This window comes from Caloenas nicobarica, chromosome 7, assembly GCF_036013445.1.
Source record: "Caloenas nicobarica isolate bCalNic1 chromosome 7, bCalNic1.hap1, whole genome shotgun sequence".
Classification (NCBI taxonomy): Eukaryota; Metazoa; Chordata; class Aves; order Columbiformes; family Columbidae; genus Caloenas; species Caloenas nicobarica.
In genome coordinates, this window is record NC_088251.1 from 37,859,909 (window position 1) to 37,882,098 (window position 22,190).

The 22,190-nt window shown below is 40.5% G+C and overlaps 1 protein-coding gene across 1 annotated transcript in view; it reads right to left on the bottom strand.

The window, feature by feature from the left end:
* The window catches only part of PCDH15 (protocadherin related 15), a 340,270-nt gene that overhangs the window by 159,810 nt on the left and 158,270 nt on the right, over positions 1-22,190 (bottom strand). The window contains exons 12-13 of the mRNA XM_065638430.1: positions 8,631-8,837; positions 229-363 (exon numbers count right to left, since the gene is read on the bottom strand). Coding sequence (XP_065494502.1) covers positions 229-363; positions 8,631-8,837 — 342 coding nt within the window. The remainder of the gene's footprint in view (positions 1-228; positions 364-8,630; positions 8,838-22,190) is intronic.

The window sequence follows — 22,190 nt, forward strand, 5'->3', positions numbered from 1 at the left end:
GGCAGCAGAATATAAGCCTGATGCCACGGAGATGACGCTGAGCGGGGGATCAATAACGTTGATATCACGCCTAACACACGCGCTTTGGAAGAGTGGCGACCGCATTTATCAACTCTGCCCTGTGCCTTGGTATTGCTGCTGCTCACTCTTCTTCTGTGTCACTTTAACCATCTCCGGGGATGTTAAAAATAATGGTTTTAGCGATGTGCCGTGGTGCTCCGCGCTTACCGAGAAGGTGTAGAGCTGCTGGAGCTCTCGGTCCACGGGCTGCAGCAGCGTGAGGTAGCGGGTGATGCCGCTCTGGGTCACAGTGAAAACCGCGTTGTAATCGTTCAGAAAGAGGTGGAGCTGCGGGTCCTTTGTCTTTAAACAGCATTAAAAAAGAGCATTATGTTATCAATTCATATATACCATTAAGTTTCCGATTACTGAATGCAAGCGTTTGTTTCAGGTGAAAGCTAAATACGCAGAAAGCGCTAATACTGTGGCTAACAACCTAGAAAACTGTAGAAAAAGTAAAAAAAAAAAAAATCACTGCTGATCTAAAAAACTAATCTTGATGAAAAATATGTCAAAAATACATGTTAACCTATAGAAGTAAACCCAATGGTAAACAAATACCTGCATCTGGTGGTTTTAAATGCTGCCTCCTTTCATTAAAACAGTAACTTTTAAACTGAATAGAACTTACCAACGTAAGAAACCAGATTCAACCACATTAAAAACAAAACTAAGCTTATCTTGATTAATGGAGCAATAAAACAGTCGGGTTGACGCGATGAAAAAGACAACCGTATGTGTTGAAGCATATCACTAAATAGATGCTGTTCAGAGATTCTCTTCATGTATCAAAAAGAAAGAAAATATATTGATGCGGAATTATGAACCTCTCAGTTGATGGGGTGAAAACCATAGTAAAGTAACCGTGGTCAAATTTTCACTACGAAGTACATTTTAAGCTAAAGAGAAAAAAAAAAGAAATGTTCCCTGGGGAAAAAGGCTGAAATTAATTTTGGGGCAAGTAGAATCTCAGCTGACAGAAAGGGGGAGGAATGTTATTACTGTACTCCCAGGGAACAGAGCAGATTAATTACAGTCCAGAACCTCATGCCGGTTCCTCCCAGTGTGAATTTACCAGGTAGCTGTTAATACAGAGCAGGAAAATGGATTTTCAGTCTGCTGGGTGCCAGCACAGAGAAGGAAAAAAGGGCATTTCAGCTCTGTGGTGGTTCTGGACAGCCCCACAAATTAAGTCACTTTTCTGCGATATCCGTGTTGTTGAAACAGTAGAAACGTGAATCATGACCAGGGTGAAATGTCTCGACATCTTCCCCCATCTCTTTAAAGATGCTCCTGAGTTATTGAAGTGATTAGACTGCAAGGGTCACTCTATATTACAGTTAAATTTAAAAATAAACTACATTACCTTTTATTGCCTACAGTATTCCAGCAAACATTTCCATGTCCCTGTATGTAATCTGGTTAGTTTAACCTGACTTAATGTGCTACACTCGGTCATTAGTTACTTAATTTATGTTCGTTATGTGAGGCAAGGATATAAAAGAGGAACGCAAACGTGATCCGGCAAAACACCAAAGGCTGGGAGACGAGTCCTTTAAAAACTGCCTTGAACTGCCACGAATAAAACATAACAGAAAATCCAGTGGCTGCACAAGACGTAACTTGAGAAGTATTTTTACCGGCTACTTTCCAACTCTACCAAACCCACCCCATACAGAGCAGGACACACAATGTGGTCAGAAAGAGCTGAATTCAACCAATAATCCAAGAAGCAGAGTTACATTCTTCTTCTCTGAACATTTTCTCAACTTGAATCCAAAATGCTTCTAGAAGTTTAACTCCGACCCTGTTATTATTGTCATTGTGATGTAATTAAAAAAAAGAAAACAGACCATCATTATGGGACAGTGGGCAAAACACGTGAGCTCACTCTCACATGCACCAAGTGTCAAAATAAATGACTATAAGGACAGATTAGCACAACAGAAATTTATTTTAGCCATCCAAAATACTCTAAAGCACACACGTTGAAGGCTAAGATTATACTATTTAAATAAGAAACTGTTTCAGTTGCTCAAAGCTACGTGAAAGAAATATCAAAGTGTTCCAAACGAGTGGTTTCCTCTTGCCGAAAGCTTTGCTGCAGCTATACCAGCTTCCAGCGAAATTAAAATTCATTTTACAGCCAGCAACGCGAATGGCAATCTCTTTTTTCCATGAAAAATTACAGAAGGTAATTGCCAATAATTGTTCACTTTGTAGACACTACGAAGTCAGTCGAAAATTTAATTTACAAAAACCCCGGTTAGCTGTTACAGTTCTTGCTTGTCATGCCATTTTGAACACTAATAAACAGGATTTTTTTCCTAATTTGTTCTTGAGAAAAACCAACAATGGAGATCCCGTACACTCCCAAAGTAATCTATTCTCTTCCTTAGCTATTGTATTAGGAATTTTACCCTCGTGTGCAAGTTAAATCGCCTTTACTGCGATCAGTGCCTATTTCTACTGCCTTCCATGCGTGTCGGACCTACAAAGCAGTTTATTTCCTTAATCTTGGCATTGTTGTGCTTTCACATTTTTATCACATTTGATGCCAAAAGAAAGTCTGCTCGGCTTAACTGAGACCATTTTCTGCAGCAGATACTGTGAGAGAACACGAGTGTGGGAAACAATCCATCGGTGTTGCCAACACTATTTCCAACACTTCAATTTTTTTCAACTATGATTTTACTTTGGGGCCTGGACTGAAGGATTTTGATTTCTGCCTACATTACCAGGTCATGCAGACTAGCTTGTCTCTGGTAAATTGTTTAGCATATAATTTTAAGTAGAAAACTATCAGAATCCACACAAAAAGAGTTTACGTGCAACCTGCAAAGACCATTTCGAGCACGCAGTTCAAACCTCGTATGGTTTACATACTTCGAACTGACTAGTAAGTAATTTTTAAATTTTAAAAAACCCCTCTTTGTAATACTTAAGATTTCTATAAAGACATATAATTATTTAGTGAACATAGAGCAATCACAACGTAACCAGGGTATAGCTCTATGTCATAAATTAATTTGGTGCAATGCATTTAAAGGGCTCTTTGCAGGCTTCACAAAACCAGTGACAGTCCCAGTCTCAGACACCGACAGGGCAGAGAAAAATGAGAGAGGACAGGAGGAAATAAATTCATCAACCATGCAATTAAAACAAAAAGTAATTTTGCAAACATAATACCCAATACCTACGGGAATGGCACCTGGTGCAACCTACAAAGAAAAATGTGATACAGAATGAATACAAGAACCACAAACCTGGTACTGATGGACACCACAAAAGCACGACATTTGGGGAAAAACGGTCAGAGACAAAACCAGAATAAAAACCAGCTGCAGAAAGTGCTCCCATGCACTGCTAATAAACACAGCCTGGCCTTGAACTTGTTCTGCTTGAAAAATCTCTGGAGAAATTCCTCCAGGTTTGAAAGCCTGCGCGGATGGTAATGTTACTTTTTTGCTGCTCCTTCCCTCCCACAGGGGCTTTCAAGCTCTTCCTAACGCAAACAGTTTTCTACAATTTCCTAACATTAAACCAAAATCACATATTGTCAAGAAAGAGCAGACGATGCCACGCAGCCCCTATGGGGTTCAGCATCCCCAAGGATGTTTTAGAGGGAATATATTTGGCTGTTCGATTCTCCAGGGCAGCCAGAACAAGCTCCAGGAGCATGAGAACTGCTCAGGCTCCCCAGTTGCTGGCACGGGCTCGTCTCCAAAAAGCTGCAGCCATAACAAAGTTAATGCGACGACACATCTTGGGTTTCTAGCAGTTTTCCTGCAGAGGATGATCAGCACTTGAACACCCACAGAAGAGACTTGTTTTGTTGAGATGTTTCCAGCATTTGCCCTCCTTGTGTCTGGGTGAAAGCAGAAAATCTTTTCTAATCTTTCAGCAGAAAAATCAGAGAGTCGGAGTCTTGTAGAGGTGAGGCAAACGAGATTCTGGAGGGAATTTCCTGCATCTTTCACATTACCACTCGCTATCAGAAAAATAAGCCGAAGCGCAGCCTCCTGAGAAGTCTCCGTGATGGCTTTAGGTGTAAAATCGCCTAGAGCAACAGAATAAATCAAGTCGAAATGCTGAGCAAGTGAAAAACTACAGGGGGTAAACCCATCTGAGAAGACTTCGCTCAGGACACCCTACAAATAATTTTGTCTCCTTAAGCATTTCTTTTTCTTTAAAGTGAGATCATTAATATAAGATTTCCATGTGCAATTTAAAATAAGAATAAAAAAAGCTCTTCACTGTTTATGTCATCTCCACTTTGGAGGAAAAGATGTCAAAAGACAAACGAGAGAACTAGGATGGATGCTGAGCAGTGCTTTAATTCTGAATTCTTTCAATCACACCCAAACTTCTCCAGCCCCTGCACAAAGCAACGGCTGAGGAGCTAAAAAGCGACTTTTGGCGGTTGAGGTGCAAAGGGCCCTGCCTCTCCCTGAATGAGAAGCCGACAGAAAAGCTTTGAAAAAAATCATCTTCTGCTCCTCATACAAATGAACCGCTCCTGGGAGGGGGCGACAAACAAGTGTCAGCATCTTCAGCGCTTCCATTAATTACCAACAGCATTTGTTTAAACCAGGGCAGATAGACAGAAAGTAAATTCCTTGAGGGCTCCAAGGAACTCAAGGAGAGAAAGAAGAGCTTCAGACAGCAGAAAGATATCCATCCTACACAAATAAAGGACGAAATGCAATGCTACGGTAGTGATTCAATGTTAAGATTTTTATTCTTCTTAAGCGGAAACATTCGGAAAAGGAAAAACCTACCTAGATTAGTCCTAAAGAAAGAGGAGCGGCCTTTTCGCTTTGCCTTTCCCTTTTGTTTGAATAATTATATTAATGGGCTGTTACATTTGGGAAGAATATTCCCTGAATTATTATTTTGTAATGTGACTATTAGAGTGTCACAGAAGTGCTATACAGGGAGAGCAGTGTTACGAGAACCCTCCTCTTGAGAGAACACCGGCTGCAAAACAAGTGCAAACAATAATAGTGAAATACATGAGCAATCAGGCAAATATTAGAGAAAACCGCTTCAGTATTTAAAACGCTTCAGTACTCCTGGATAAAAAAATAATTCTTTTTCCTCATCTGAATATATAATTGAAAATCCATAACGTGCACTTGTAGTTACATTTAAAAGTTATTTTATCCATTATTTACTCTGTCCTCTTGGGTTGCTACTGAGATGCCTTTATGTAAAATACTAATTCTTTAAAATTTCCCACAGGTTTCTGCAAAGACAGATGTTGAACAACCATCTACTTAGTTTGACTTCAAGTTCCCAGACAACAGAAGCAGGAAACAAGAAACTGTGTAGCTTTTTCACCAACTCTAACCACAGAAGTAGAAGCAATCAGTACTCTGCCATGGAAGCAAGAGAGTAAGGAAGCTCGAGAAGCCTTATGCAAACAGCGACTGGATCATACTGTTTAAATTCCTCATCTCAGCTCTGGTTTGCTCAGGTCTTAAGGTACTCGTGTGGCTTAATTTAATTTATGCCGTTTAAACAGAGCACTTAATTATATCAGCGCTCGGCTGTGCTGCTCTAGGTAAAGGTCTGTTTGCAATGTCACGTCTAAAAATTAATTTTTGGAAGGTTTATAGCAGGACCCTATTATAATTCCGAGGTTTAAATTTGCAATGCGTTTTGTTTTTTTCTCAAGGTCCACAGCTGAGATGACCGCTTTCTTCATGCATTTATCTGAGGTCAGGGAGTTACTTTAATATGAAATATAATCTCAAGTGGTTTGTCAATTAAAAGACTGCATACATTATGTTTACCCAGTGTCAGTATTGGAAAATAACAAGCACGAGCATGGAGAGGATCTCCCTACTAAAAAGCTTAATTTAGTACGATGTAATGAAGCCACCAGACCATTAAGACCTGCAGAAGTTAATGAAGTTAAGGGACAGAGCCAACCTGGTGGTAACGTCACCAGGAAACACTTTTGGGCCCTTGAATGGTCATTGCCCGTGGATATGAAATTTCAAGTCTATTTGTACTGAGACTCAGAAATATTTAACAACTTCTAATCAGCGGCCTAAAGCGGCTTGTGTTCAAGAACGATAAACTTGTTTTTCATCACATTTGGACACAAACTATTTAAGTTACGCTGGTGCTCCCAATTGAAATATCTGTTGCAGATTGGACAGATTTTTTTATTATTAGTGATGCAATTAAAACTACAAATATTTGGGCCACATCTATGTTGAAATTTCTACTACAGGCAAACGCAAGTATATTAATTAACTGCCTATTCAATATGCAAATATTGATCTAATTTCCTGGGACGTGCTGATGTACTAGAGAGAAGGCACAACAAAAAAAAACGTGGAGATCTGTGGTCAAACCGCTCGTGCTGAATTTCAGAGCATCCCTAAGAACTGGAGCTATTGAATGTGTGCTGACAGAATCTGTAACAGGAAGAATTTCCAGGGTGGGGAACATGAATTCCAGGAAGACATTACAAACCTCATTAAATAGTTTCTATTAAAGGAACAAAACGTTCTTCTTTGCAGAAGATCTTGCAATTAAATATTTGCAGTCTGAGAGTATACAAATATCATGTCCTATACTAACTACCTGGTAGTTACACGATTAATTCAACGAGTCAGTCCAAACTGAGGATTTAACAGTTCAAAGTAATCCTAATTTTCAGTCTTGTAGATCATTTAATACGTAGTTACATCAAAAAAACCTTGTATTACCAAATTTGCCTTTGACACCTTGTGGGTAGCGTTGTGCAGCTGCCAGGGAAAGGTTCAGAGCACGGTTAACTACAACCCCCAAAACCTCTGGAGGTTAACGAAGGGCAAAGGTTTTCTGTCATTCCTTTAGTGTAATAATATCATTTACTAGCAAACAGGAGAGAGGCCCCCCAAAAATCCGAGTTTTAGTCCAGGCCTACCTTATGTTCGGGTCTATCAGCCTCACAGACAGACTTGCTTGGTTTCAGTCTTCCACGCTTCAGGTGATTCAAAGCCCCTCTTTCCAGTTTTGTAAAGTTCATCTGCAGTCCCGTGTGTTATAAGGTGGACATAAATAGTGCCCTAAAATTCCAGCTTTCTGTAACAAACGGATCTGCACCAAGGTGCATTTGAACCAGAGGGTTTCACTAGTACTTTCACAAAAGTGTGGATCGAACAAAACGCACAGCGATTGCTTAAGCTAAAAACATCTAAATAAAATCACCGTATTTTTTGTTTCACTTAAGGATCACAGAACTAAAAGCAGCCTTCTGACAAAATCTCTCAAATTAGTAGCTTAAAAAGGACTTAGAACTGTGGACACTAACTCATCAGATTTGATTTCCGTTGTGTTCAGGCATACACGACTCTAACAGATTTTATACAATCAGACAATGCATCGTAAATAGAAACTCATACCCGCTGCCTGCACACCTTTCCTATTCCTATATTAAGCAACCTACAAGATCCCATTAATTTGATGAAAGAAAACTGCTTTGCTTTTAACAGAAGCGATGCTGAACGAGAGTATCTCACAAATAACACCAGTCATCAGCAATGCCTGATGATGTTCGCCATGCGCGCTTACGCCGTCCCTTTTATCCAGCCCCTAAATTTCCACTTGCATTCCAACCGATCTTTATGAATGCCCGTAAATTGACTGAGATATTTTAATGGATAGGAAGGACATATTCTGTGTGAGTCTGGGCTTTAAAATAGCTTCCCAGGACAATAAATCACTCTAATGCAGACAGTGATGTAGAAAGCAGCATTTAGTGACAATGGCCTCTCATGTTTTTCCAAAAGAATGAATTTGCCTACATCAAAAGTAAAATTTTCAAAACCAGAAGACAGTTTTCCGACCATCAGGTTAAGAACTTTATTAAAGAGTGTTGGTATAGACTATAAATATTACTGCACAACCTATGCCTACAACTTGGATTTCCTTATGTACCTGAAGATGACAAGAGAACAAAAAAAGGGCAAAGGGGACAACTGGAGAGACGACAGTAATTAGAGGAGAAAGAAACATTATTGAAAAACATATAATAGCAACAGCCTTGGTGAGAACAGAAGAAACATCAGCCCTAGAGGCAAAGTATTGCTACTACTTGGTTACTATTCTTATCTAGATGCCAAATCTTTACTATGAGTAATGTCAGTATCAGAATCCGGGCAGAGCAAAGAATGGATTTAACTTGAATTTCTCCTCCTCCTCATTTTTCCGAACTCCTACTTCCTTCCACTTTGAGCTTCTCTCTCCCATTTCCCCACACCGTGTGGCAGATTCATCCTTCTCACTACATGCATTTTCTTTTTTTCCCCCTTCACACTAAGCGCTCGTCATCTCTAAAACAGAACACAATCTTAAGGAGAGTTGAGTACGACACAGATCAGTTTTTCGGTTCAGGCGCACTTTCAAATCTATTGGAACTCAGAACAAAAACCTTAACGATGCTATTAAGATTTTTTTTTTTTTTTTAATTTCTTGATCAAACCAGTTTTGCTTCTATTAAAAATAAAAAAAAGGAAGGACTCTAAAAATAATAATAAAATAGTGTGACGCTATGACAGAAGGAGCCATACCTCCTCCACATCGTTGTCCAAGACGAGGATCTGCAGCGGAGCGGTCAGGTTCTGGCTGTCCGAGATAGTGGTACCCACTGGGGAGGATTCGAGGATGAAGCCCTGGTAGGCGGCTCTGGTGAAATACGGCTTCTGGTTGTTCTCATCCAGGACCTCGATGTGCAGGTTGGCAAAGGCAGGGAGGGGATGGCCGTTGTCTTGTTCAGCCTAAAAAAACACCGCCTTTGTCAAAGCTTTCAGCCAGCTAAAACCATTAACGCAGTTACTAACTGGTGGTGGCTTATATTCGAGACTTACAATCCAGTTCTAAAAATCACATTGTGCGGATCACCCTGTTGTGAAACTCAGCGTCACGAAAAACAGGAATACCAAACAAAAATTAGCTAGATGAACAAATATCCATCACAATAAGCTTTTCAGGAGTCGCACTGAAACTCAGAGCTCCACAGCACTCACGCAGAGTTCCTTCAACCATCAGTATTGGGAGGGTGTGGAAAATCTTCAAAGGATGAAAGAAAACTGGGAACTGCTGATTGTACAACAGAACTGACTGCAGCACCCCCAGCGAGAGAGCGATAATGCAGAGGTGACGACGGCAGATGTGGACATGCGGTACTGGCTACAGCTGACTGGCAGCACATATTGCCCGGGATACGACTCCTGCTGCCTCCCCCCAAACGTGTCCTTCTGGGGTTACATGAGTGGGGTTTTAATTTTGGTTCTGCCTGTTTTTGAAGGTCGAGCAAAATTCTTTACTTCAATTAATAACCCCCACTTTTCAATGGCAACACCTCGCCTACCAAGATTTACTCGCTGATACAGCTTTGCCTGATTTATTCTTATTTTCAAACTTCTTAAACATGAAAGCACTAAGTGCCCATTCCAGTGTGCTCATCATAGATAAATGTATGATGTTGTTTGCTTTTTTTTTTTTTTAATACACTACTTGTGACTAATTAAAGTAAATAAACAAGGGAAGCAGAAGACAACAAGTAATTTGTTCTTTAATTTATAAAGAGCGAACCAGTTTTAATTCTAGTCCCGCACAGGTCCCTGTAGCAAGGCCATAGTAGGGCACTGTACGACAGTCTCTACACCTATGGCTTCGTTGCCCAAATCTGTAAGCACACAGACCCTGGGACGGTGACAGTCGTGCCCTGTTACCCTTCCGCAGATGTGGGAAGTGTATTGTGCACTAAGCTCCTGAGGTGTGAAAATATTTCAGAATTGACAACACAGTACCTGCATTGTTGTTGTTCACAGTACTTTTAGTTCGCAGAGATTTTCTTTTCATTCTGGTATTTCCCCCATTTCAAAAGAGATAATTCCTCATTTTTTCAAATGCAACATCCGAGGAGCCTTCTTCTGGAAACATGCCCTTTGGATTTCACCTACTGGTTATTTTTAATTTCTTCTTTAGACATTGCTTTTCTTCTGTTAATTCTGTGTAAAGCTTTGCTTTGTTTACCAAGCAACAACAGTATGCTGTCAATGAGAAAAGCTTCCATCTCCAGTAAAAAGAAACATAAACATCAAAATTGTGATTTTGTTCAAAGCAGGTGATGACACCTTTAGTCATTCATAAGAAAGTCATTCAAAACAGTCCTTAGGAAAAATGTATTTTCCTCTTTAAAATACACCGGGATGACTCTCGACCAAGAGACGAGCAACAGTGACACCGGTGCAGATTTAAAAGCACCCACCAACCCGTCTCCTCATATGCGGCTATTTTCTGACTCAGGAGGATAAGGTACATCTGGCAAGTCGATTTACATAAGCAGGCACTAGTATCTGAAATTAATAAGGCTTTTCCTAGGAGATTAATTTTTGTTAATGAGAAAAATTTGTCTTGAAGAAATCGGGAGTTCTGCTAATTAATTCACTGGCACATTAAGATTTCAGTAACCAGGTTGCAGGAAACAACATATTTATCTCCTGCTGTTCTTACGTGTTTCTCGGATACAGGACGCTACCACTGATCAAACCCACAATTGACTCAAATAACTACTGCCATATTAAGTACGAATATCTCCCTTTTTTTCCTCTTTTCCCCAGCCAGCTTCAGTTATTCATATTCAAATAAAACACACAAGAGGAAAATAGCACACCAGGCTCCAGTCCGCCCGAGGAGACTGATGCTTCTGGGTGATCCCCAGCAATTTTAAAGAGATTTGCATTAGCTGAGAAAGTCTGCCCTTCACACCTGTCATTGCAAGAGAATCACATAAATTGGTTTTATTAGCATTTAGTTAGTAGCCTTCCAATTGCACTGCATTTCCTTCAGTGAAGCACTTGAAGATCGCAGGGGAAATCCTGGTCCTGCAGAAGTTGAAAGCAACGTGTTTCAAATCTGATACAGCAGTAGCTGGCAATAGCACTGGACACTGGATAAGTGACCCCCAAAGGCTGAACAGAATTTACTGAAGCGAGATTTATTTGGAAGCCGATGTTCCACTCAATGATAATAAATGTTGTGTGTAAAAACTAACATCACCATAGTTACTTGTAAGTACTCTGGCTACTGACTCAGTAGGATGAAACTTCAAAAATGTCCTGATACCGAGTTTTTGCCTAAGTTAATATACTGAAAGCATGAAAAAACTCAGAAAAGAGTCGGTTCTATGAGCAAACAATGCATACTGATCCAATTCTCTTGGAGAAGATGTATGTCTGAGCATCACGAAATACTTTGTTCCATGTTAAGAAAAACAGGCCTCTTCACAGTTTACACACAACTGCTGCAAGTTTCTTTATAACAAACCTTGATGTTCCTTGCAACTGCTACCAAGAGATTCTAAAAAGAAAAGAAAAGGTAAAGCACGGAGGCTCTCAAATTCTTAAAAGCTTGAAGTGCTGCACCGGTCTTGATTTGAAGCATAAGTGAGCACAGATCCTACCCTGGGTTAAAAGGGGAATATTCATGTATGAAGGTGTTTACTACATCATTGTCACAGCACTGCAGGGTCTCTCTGAAGGAAAAGACCGTGCTCCAAACTACATACGGTCAAACACAAAGAAGGAGGAGCCCTCCTAAGACTGGACTTAAAATGTGAGGCCCTGGAGACCAAAACTACGATGGAAAGGATTCCTTCCTCAGCGGACACTTCGCAACTCAAAAGAACTTCAACTTTGCACGTGCTTTCCTTTTTGTTCACTGGTTAAAATAATTAACTTTGGCCTCCACATTTGAGAACTGGACAGAACTAGGCAGAAAGTCACGGTCACTTTCCAAGTGCTTGTTGCCTGTCGCAAGCGTTTCTTGCAGCACCAGGACACAACTCAACTGTACTCTTTCAGTGCCTTAGCGAGTGCTCAACTGCGAGGCCACCGTGCGGAAACCACCCCGTCCAGCTTGCCTCTTTTGCCATTTTGTTTCCAAAGACACCTACATCTAGGGAAAAAAAATAAAACCAAACCAATAATAATAATAACAACGACAACAACAACAACAAGTGCTTTTGGGGCAAAGAAAAAAGTGCTGACATTCTAAGCAACTCTCAGCGTACCTTCTTTTAATGCTTTTGTAGCAGATCTGTAAAATCCCTGCTTTTCTCCAACAAACCTACTTGTGCCACTGTCACCAAAACTCAGCTTTACAGGTTAGTGCTATCACTTGACATTGAAGCTGTTCTGACCAATACAAAGGATAAAACACAACCTCCACAGACAAATGTAGCTATTTTTTAATCCTTACAGTACCCATTGCCATGTTAAAAACACCAGCCCCAACACTCATAAAGCTGAAAGACGTGAGTTCTTCATCTCTTCGAAAAGATCGAGCTGATAGCTGGAAGGAGAACAAACGGTTGGTTTCCTCCCAAGGCCTCTTCCAGAGCTGCTCTGTTTTAAACCACTGGAAAAGACAAATAACTGCTCTTTATCCTTTTGGCCTTCGCACATGGCGATGGGTCCGACAAATCAAATGAAGAACTAACGAAGAAATTAGTGCGATGCCAGTTACAAATATTCATTTTTAAACAACACTTTTTAATAAAATATTTTCTCTAACAGCCACTTGATACAAAGAATTTCATATAAAATATGAGAATTGATTTGGTTTTATACACGACACAAACACATTCCCCAACGTAATGCTTGGCTAGGAGCAGTTCTCGCACATTTGATGCACACCCTTCAAAATTCTCCAAAAACATATAACAACCGTAATATTGTCAATTTTGCTGCATTCCCTTATTCCTTAACTTTCTCTTGGTTTTTTTTTTGGGTCACCCCTCCTCCAAAAGATCCCATCTGGTCAATACGACAAAATAACATTTGCCCATCACGCAGCACTTGGACACAACTGACAGGTTTCTGTAGGGTGGAGGGGGGAAGTGAATGAATTTTACAATAAATCCTGTTGGAATGAAATTTTGGACACGTTACCTTGACCTCCCCTAAAGACCATTACACAGCAGATTGAGTGACAATCCTCAGATCCGGAAAAAACGCACAACACTGGTGAAAGGGAATATGAGCATATCCTCAGCAGCAGCACTAAGTATTCCCGTATTCCTCTGTTCCGTATTTTTCTGGATTTGCTGGCAAATCTGTCACATTCATCCACGTAACAGCGTGTTTCCGAGAATTTTAAAAATTCCTATACTGCCTTTCTGATCCAGTTAAAATAGACATGGTTTGTTCACCACAACAATAAAAAGCCTGGAAATATAGCATCTAAAATAACAATACAACTTATCACAGACCTCCCGAACCCCAAGAATGAAGGCAGTTTATCACCACCTAATAAATAACTGGGCCAATAATGCCTGAAACCTAAAAAGCGCCAAACTAAAAGAATAAATACTAGTGGTGAAAACAGACTAGTTTCACCAATATCAGCCCTAAGAATATTACTTGGAGCCCATGCAACAAATTTGGTCCATCAAAACGAACTTTTCCACGCACTCCTCGAGCACAGGGTTCGCCGAACTTGGTGCCACCAGCCTTTTCTTCTTCACAACCAAAGTTTTTCATATTGCAGTCAGGTCCTAAGTCATTTCCCCCGCGCTAACGCAATCCTCTTAATTCCCTGAGCAACTTAATACTTTTCTTCAACAAACCAGATTTTAGACGTTATTCTCCTTGTGCTGCTGTAGCCTAAGCCTGTTATACCCACACCAACCAGGTTACCTCCTGGATATTGGTTCTTTAAAAATGTGATCAAATCATTGCTTTTCCCTGCAGGACACGGTATGCGAAACGCATTACGTGACGACAATGGACCTGAACTTTTGTTATCACTCATGAAATGTAAAGAAGTAGATGAAAATTTTCTGTGATAGATAAATAGAACTTAGAATTTTTATTCTATGGCTAGACTGACTTTTTAATAACATTCAAAAATCACAGCTTACTTGCAAATACTTGCATAGAATTATAGTATGACTTTCATTTCCTCCAATTCAATGATAATTACACCTATACTCCAGCACACAATTGCCTAGCTTGAGACTGAGATAAAGCTTGCAAAATATCTGCACCATCATGCATTCAGCCCCATGCAAAAAAAAAAAAAAAAATGCCACCGCATCCTCGGTATTTAAGTGTTCACGCAAAGCAAACAAAAACTAGAATTCACAATGTATCTAAAAATTGCCCTTTGGCTTTTCTGTAAGGTAAACAAGCACGTTCTTCTGCTACTGGAAGTTAACGTTGGGTTTAGAATTGACGCATCCATTTAACCCTGCTGTAATTACAAATTACGCTAAAATGTGCTGCCAGAAAACAGCAAGCTAAATAAGACAGAGAGAACCGCGAGCAGGTACTAGAGACTCTCATAGGTACCAAAGAGAGAGCTGCTGCAGGGCTGACACCTGCCCTGGTGCATCCTGTAAATTATGTCATTTTTTCAGTCCCATCACCTTCGCAAAAACATCCCTGCGAGAACCGTAAATGTCAAATTTGGTTACCATGATGCTCCCAAGTCTTGCACTCATGTCCTTTCCAAACACCACCACAATCCCTGCCATTGATTACACCTCAGCATTTCAAGAGCTAAAGTACAAGTAGTAAGGAAAAGCCTCTGGCAAAGCCCTTTGATAGGAGATGTAGCACTGGAGAACTGCAGGCAGCTCACTTCAGATTTTCTATCTAATACAAGAACGAGGAAAGAGCCCGGGAACTTCAGACACTCAAACTTTAAATTGACTTCAGGCTGCAAAGAAATAGAAACATTACATAGTATTTAAACCAATGTAATTAAAAAAAGGAGCAGTCTGCACAGATAAAGAGAAGGATGGTCAGGTCTGACAAAGTTGCTTCTTTTAAGTGCCCAACTGAACCGGGAGACATAGGTGAAACTAGGGATGTAATTTATCTAGATTTAGGGTAAGCTTTAGGATTGTGTATCACACACTGGATTAATTTACAAGGTCAGAAAGTACAGCGTAAAGGAAGAACTACTGAAATGGATTAAAAATTGGCTGAAGGACAAGAAGCACAGAGTATCTTTAGAACACAGAAAAAAAATTGACTTTATCATCAATGAAGCTTGTGATGTGGCAGTGAAATGAAATTGGCACATAATGCGTCTAGACACTATGCTTAAAAGAAAAAAAACCCCAAACATAACCTTTCTTTCTTCATGTATCAAGGATGACTGCAGTACGAGGAAGGCTTACGATGCTGTAGTGCAGTGAGCAGTAACACAGCTGCCCACCTTTCCAAAGAATGAAACTCTTTCTTCTTCCCTTCAGGTAAAGAAAATGCCCACTATGAAGTCATTATGCCAAGGTTTAAGTGATGGATGTTTAAGTTTTAAATGAAAAAAAAGAAGGGAAATACAGCTACTTCTGTAAATAAAAGACCTCGCAGAACTTACCATTTATGGATTTTAATATTTTCATTGCTCTGCGAGTGATGACACCCAATTCAGAGTCAATCTTACACATTAAAAAGACCAGTGATTGTGAGTTATCTGTGACAATGCTCTGAAGGCAATGAAAAACATTTACCATACTGAGATGCTGCTAAATGGGGGAAAACCTTGCTATTTTCAATATATACCTGATAACTTTGGAGAAAGACTAATATGAAGAAGCATTTTATTGATGTATAGGAAAGGGTTTGGTTTTCCTGCACCCTTTGTTTTTTCCTCTCCTTGTTGACGAACACAAAACCGTCTCTGCACTCAGATTTTCAGTTCCACATCAGCTCTCATCACTGTATTACACACCAGACAGAAAAAGAGAACAGAAATGTCCAGACTGTTTGGACCAGGTCCGCTATTGTGACGGCGATAAGCCAAGACAAGTAACTGAGTACTGAGTTCACATAAGGGATGAACATCTGAAAAGCCAATTTAAAAACCAGTTATTGTACTTAATACCTACAGGAGATGCACAGGAGTTCAACCGAACCAATGGTTTTGAAGATTTCATCGTTGTCAGAAAGTGGATTGAGCAACTATTTAATGAAAATACATTTCTTCCGTTCTTTCTCTACTTTGTCACCATAAGTACAAACCCACTCTCATTTGTTCAGTTCTTGCTCTATTTTGAGGCAGAGCAATCACTGTTTCCCATTATAGCTGCGACATCTCTACTGTTGGGAAAGAACAGAGGAGACTCTTCAGCTGCATTTCAAACAATAGAGACAAAAACAAAGAGGTTCCAGAACAAGGGCAAAATATTTTTAGAAAACCATACTCGCCATGAAGCCTATCTTTTATTTTCCACTCTGCACTCACAGAAATTGGAGAGAAAACAATGATATTTAGGAAGACGAGCTTTTTAACATGTAGGTTACTTTCTGGAGACCTATTCGACAGCGATCACTGACGTTTTCTCCAAGTCCTCAACTGCTGCAGCCCAGACATGTACTTCAAACTAATGTCTTTATCATGTTGATTAAATCAAGTAAATAGGGCTTTGTGCTGAAATCCTTATTTGCACCATTTTAAAATTTAGAAGAGCAAAAGAAAAAGCACAAATCCCCTCAAATGCAAGAAATTATATTCTTTAAGATATACTGGAAGAGGGGAAAATTAGAGCTACCCTGAACCAAGACAAAAAATAAAGGTCAACAGATGCCTGGAGCCCAAAGACCAAAACAGCATGAGAAGAATTGCAGGCTGACATTATCGCAAAAACCTACCAAATATTGCAAATATGAAGTGTCTGAAGCGGTGAAACAAGTTAGATAATTCAGGACTTTTCCAGTCTCAAAAACCATGGACTTTGGACCATTTCTGTACCAGCAGTGCAGGAATTTCCCGTCTAGTGAGCCCGACTGCATGGCTTCCCACTACGTGTTAGCATTGTATTATTCTGAAACTCAAAGGAATATCGTAAGAATTGTACAAGATCAGACCAATAATCCATGCAGTGCAAAATCACGGTTGCGGCTGCAGCCGAAGACAGAAGCCTAGAGAACAACATAAGCAGCTCACATTTCCCTGCATTTCCCTTGATATCAACAGATTTTTCTTCCTCGAGCCAGCTCTGCCTCCCCTTGAGCCCACATCAGCTTTCAGCCCCACATCGCTGCCTGTCAAAGCAGACAAACTAAATTAGATGAAGAACAACCTTATTTTGACTGTTTTAAACTTGCCACCTGCTTGTTTCATTTGATAACTCCCAGCGCTCGCACCGCAGGAGACAACGAGCTACCGATTCCTCTTCACTCTCAGAACCGTGACACTGCATTTTATGGGTGTCTGTCACCTCTTCTTCCTTCCACTCTTGACATGAACCTGCTTCACTTCTGCTCTGTCCTTTTTGTGAGAGTGACCAAAGCTGCCTGCTGTGGCCAAGGCATATAAAGCCTGGATCTGTACAGCACTGCCAGGATATTTTTCTCTGTTCTCTATTTTTCCTAATGATTTCTAACATTCAATTTGCCTTTTTGGCAGCCACAGCTCACTAAGCCAACCTTCACACTCAGTTATCAGTTACAATGCCAAGATCTCATTTCCCAAGTCAAGCCAGAACCCATCACTTTGTGCATAAGGCTAGGATGATCTTTTCTGACTTGTCTCACTTTATTTTTAAGCTATGACTAATTTTAGCAGCCATGTTGTCACTGACTCATTTGCTCTCACAAAGTCCTTCTGCGATTCTACAGTCAATCCTCATCTTTACCACCATGACAGTCGGAGTGAGGCTACAGAACCTACGCCAAGCAGCTAACAAACCCAGGACTGGGCAATCTCCAGAGATTCCCACCAATCTCAGCAATTTTATGATTCTGTAATAGCTCGGGATCATAGTAAGCTTTTTTCTTTATTTCAGTATTTCAACCCTTGAGGTCATTTGCAAGTTTCTTAAAAAGCAAAGGGCCCCAGTCGAGTGCTGGGCTCGATGACCTACCTGTTTTTTAAAACAGTCTTTGCTCCATGAATAGATCATACAAAACATGGCATATATGCCCTTGACCTTCTGCTTTCCAAGCGCATGTTTGTCCACAGTTTGATCCTGAAGGCAGAGCTTCAGCAACCCTCTCTTTTTGTGTAACGCAGTAAACTTTCACCAGCCTTGAGAGATCAATGAAGTTCCCCAAAGGAACACAGAAAACAATTAACCTCCAGCGGGTGTCGTAGGAGAGCATCACTTTCTGTCATTGCTGCCAACATCCGTATCAGGGAAAATGCTGCACATTGCAAAGGGCCTAACTAAACTGGAACGGTCCATATGCTTACTGGGAGTAACCCTGGGATCCAAAGCGCCTCCACCAGAAAGGAAAAGTGGCCTTTCCAGCTCCCAAGCGGGTTCTTGGGATGGGCAGGAGAACAGGCAGACAAATTGATGCTACACCAGCATCACAACAGCATTTATGTAATCAAACACGTGCACCAGTGGACGGCACGTTGTATTTGTAGCCAAGCTTCACACACCATCTCCATCACCGTGGAATTTGGCCTGGCTGATCCCAGGCTCAGGCTCTACACGCGTACCCAAAGTACAACCAGCTCACTCCAACCTCCTGTCTAGCCGCAGCCTTCTAAAAACTGGAAATCACGCTCCATTCCAAGATTCAAGCCTGAAGAGCAAGCAGAGAGGTTATTACCGCTGGGAAGTTCAACACCGCTCCTTGCAGGATGAGACCTCAAACCAATTTTCCCGTGGCACTGGAATTTCAAGCAGTTTGCTCAACCCTGACCCACGGCGCTGACCTTCTGTCACCACCTAAACCACCAGGAAACGCAATCCCGCTGCACAATTGCTCCTGCGGTATTAACTGTCACGAGGTTAATGCCGGCCTGGCTGAAACACCACCTGGGCGTAACAATTTTTCAAGACAGGTTCAGAAGATACAGAAAATACTCCGTAAGGATATTCTTCAGAATATTCCGCAGAGCTGCGCACGGTGTTGGGAGAACACTTCTGTTACCAACAGAAGGCACCAAAACCCCCAAGCAACTGTGATGCAAACCAATTATTTTTGTAAGAGACCGTTCCCTAAGAACCGTAAACCTCTCAGATCTAGGAAAAGAGTTGTATTAAAAAGGGTACGAATATTATTTGTAACTGGGAAACTTATTCCCCACCCTCCTCTCTCTCTCTTTTTTTTTTTAAAATCTATTTGGAGTTTTTATTGAGATGCCCAACTTACGTGAATCCTTCCTAATTTCCCAATGGCACAAATACAACCAAACACAACAGATAGTTGTATAAGAATTAAGCACACAGCTTGTGGGAAAACCTACCCTTATCCTACATTATAAATTTAATTTCCCCAGTACACAGGTGTCCACATGAGATTAGCAAAACATTCATCTGTTTTTCCACCTCATTTTATAATATTCAAAGTATTTTCAGTCATTAATGCAAGTATCCCCCATGCTACTAAAAAGGGAAAATCAACTCCTGCAAGAGAAATAAAATTCTTATCCTGACTTTGAATCTGACAGGCATGCATTCTCTTTCCACTGGAGAAAATGTGAGGTATTGATTGTTCTAGGTAAATGATGTAGACTAGAGAGAGACAAGCACAAAGTGAAAAGGTACGTCTAGACTCCATTAGCCTCAAAATACTGCCAGCCTTTTTTCTATTGCAACTCCCACAGATTTTATAGCAATCCTGAGCAAACAAAATGCCTGATTCTTCCTTACTTGCTAGATTCCAACCCACTGCAGCACTGATGTGTGGAGAACCAGAGCTGATTTCTGGCACATATTATCAGCCGGTTACGCCAACAGCTGGTAAGAAAACACTTCCCCTACCTGCTTTACTCTGTATTCCTATTCCTATTTTCAGCAGGACCACCTCAGCTCGTAACAGATACGACAAAGTTTCTGTAATCACAGTCAATAACATGGCTGCTGGTTTGTTCAGAGGAGGATCACTTCTTGCCATGATGGTTTGAAGTATTTTCTAAAGCAACAACTCTTTAGTGCCAATTTTTACCCCAAATCTCCCCACGGGCACATCCTGTGGGCAGGACGGACAGCCCTTGTGCTGGTGCAGCTCCTGACCCTCAGCCTGCTCCCAAAGCCACCCGAGTCCCTGAGAACTAAATAATTACCACTCAGCCCGAGTAATTTCATCACAATCTGGCCTCTTAGAGGTGTGGTAAATTCCTCCGTAGTGTAGCATTTCTAGTCATCGGTATTTCGCTGACTTTATGTAAGCACATCTAGCCTTCAGGAGTCCACTTTGCAAACTGATTTTAACAGAACTGTCAGCTTAGATTTTGCCTGATTGATAAATAACCGACGTTCAAATAGGAAAGGATCAAAGTGCATCAATTTGATTAATTGTCCTATTTGTTTCATGATACACATGCTTAAAAACCAAACCAAAACAAACCTCACTGATGCTTTTTAGAGCTAGTAACAGGAACGTAGCCTCCTGTCTACATAATGTTGACAGCCTTACATATTTTAGGTCTCACACAGACTATGTTTTTAGTTACAGTATTATTAACACTGGAAAGCCCTTTCTCTTCAAAGGCTCTAAATCCACATGCTCATTGTGCCAGCCTTGCAGTTGGCACATGGCAATTTCGGTGGGACACACACAAAAATACCTGTTCTTTTGTAAAAGGCCCTGTTGCTTTGCAGAGAGTGGAAGGGACGAGAGGTCCTGTAGGAGGACCCGCAAGTTTGCATCCTGGCTTATCATCAAATATCTTCTGGAGATAGCAGGGAGGCTGAACACTGGCATTTCTTATTAGGAAGTTCAGCCTTTTCCATTGTCTACCTATTTGAGAATTCAGCATTTATCAGCAATGCAATTTTTATACCAGAGATGAGTGCACCAATTTCCTGTCTGCCTTACTTCATGCATTCTAATATTTCTGTATTGACTTAACCACCTTTTCCCTGTCATTGTTTTCTGTAATATTTTGGCAGGAAAAAAAATTGATCTCCTGATATCAGAGGGAATATTTTAAAGATTAAATTTAGCGAGTCCTGCAAAAAGAGCTTTTTTTCTGTTTAGGGGAAGCATCATACCTTGCACCCCTCCAGATAAAACAGAATCACATTCGAAAACTTCAACACCGTGAGAAATGCAAACTTGAGAATGTGCAACACACGAATCTGAAGATTCAATTCAGTACAAGCCTGAGACACTACACCAGTTCAAAAAGTCCCTGAACAACACAGCATTAAAACTTTTATTTTTCTAGCAGGTGGCATATTATCGTTCTTACAGATTGATAATTTTCCTTATTATCCCCTTGACTGCACATATAACACAGCAATATGAACCTAATAATGCCTATAAACATTTCCATTAACAACAGAGTTTGCTATTTACCTGCAGAGAATGTGGTACCAGACCAGTGCAATTGATTTTCTTAATTGATGTCTTCGGCTACTGTATATGGGTGCTGAATTTTGACAACAACAAGACCAAACAAAGCACTAAAGAGCTTTAACCCATAACTTCGTAACATATTTGTTGAGATGTTAATCCACCTCAGTTTCTTCATTAGTCTCACTGACAGCAGAACTCCAGAACAGGAAGGAAGCTCAAAAATAGATTATTATAAAAGAATCCAATCACACATTATTTCACCCTAAGCATATACAAGCTTTGTACTTCCACGTATACATCATCAACTGAGGTAGGAAATTAAAACGAGTATTTTAAAAGGTGCTGAGTTATTCAAAATTCCTATAAGTTTCAATTTTGATCCATTTTATGCCTTACTATACTCACAGTTGGTTTCCTCAGAAGATACAGCAAGGGCCTGTATATTAATAAACTTATCATCATCTTCCCAGAGAAACTGCTGCCCTCTTGGAGACTCACCGAGGGAGCCTGCAAATCTGTCCTAACCCTCCTGTCCTTAATAAATGCTCAGAGTTAGTATAAAAAAGAAGAATTCCTACAAGTCCCACAGGTACTAGCTCCAGTCAGCTTTTGCATGGCCATGCAGACACAGCTGGGGACCCAGGTAGCTCTGTCGCACAGTATTTGTGTATGTTCCTTCGTCCCTCCTTATTTCAAGAGCAGAGAGTGTATCATCGCTCCCCCTGCTCCCAAATGATCGAAGGATTGAGTTTTGCTTCTGCTCTGAAAGGGGGAAAAAAATGAAAGAAAAAAGGAGAAAAAAAAAAAAACCTCCTGAGATTTTCCCTGAGGAATGACAAGCATTTTGCTCCGACC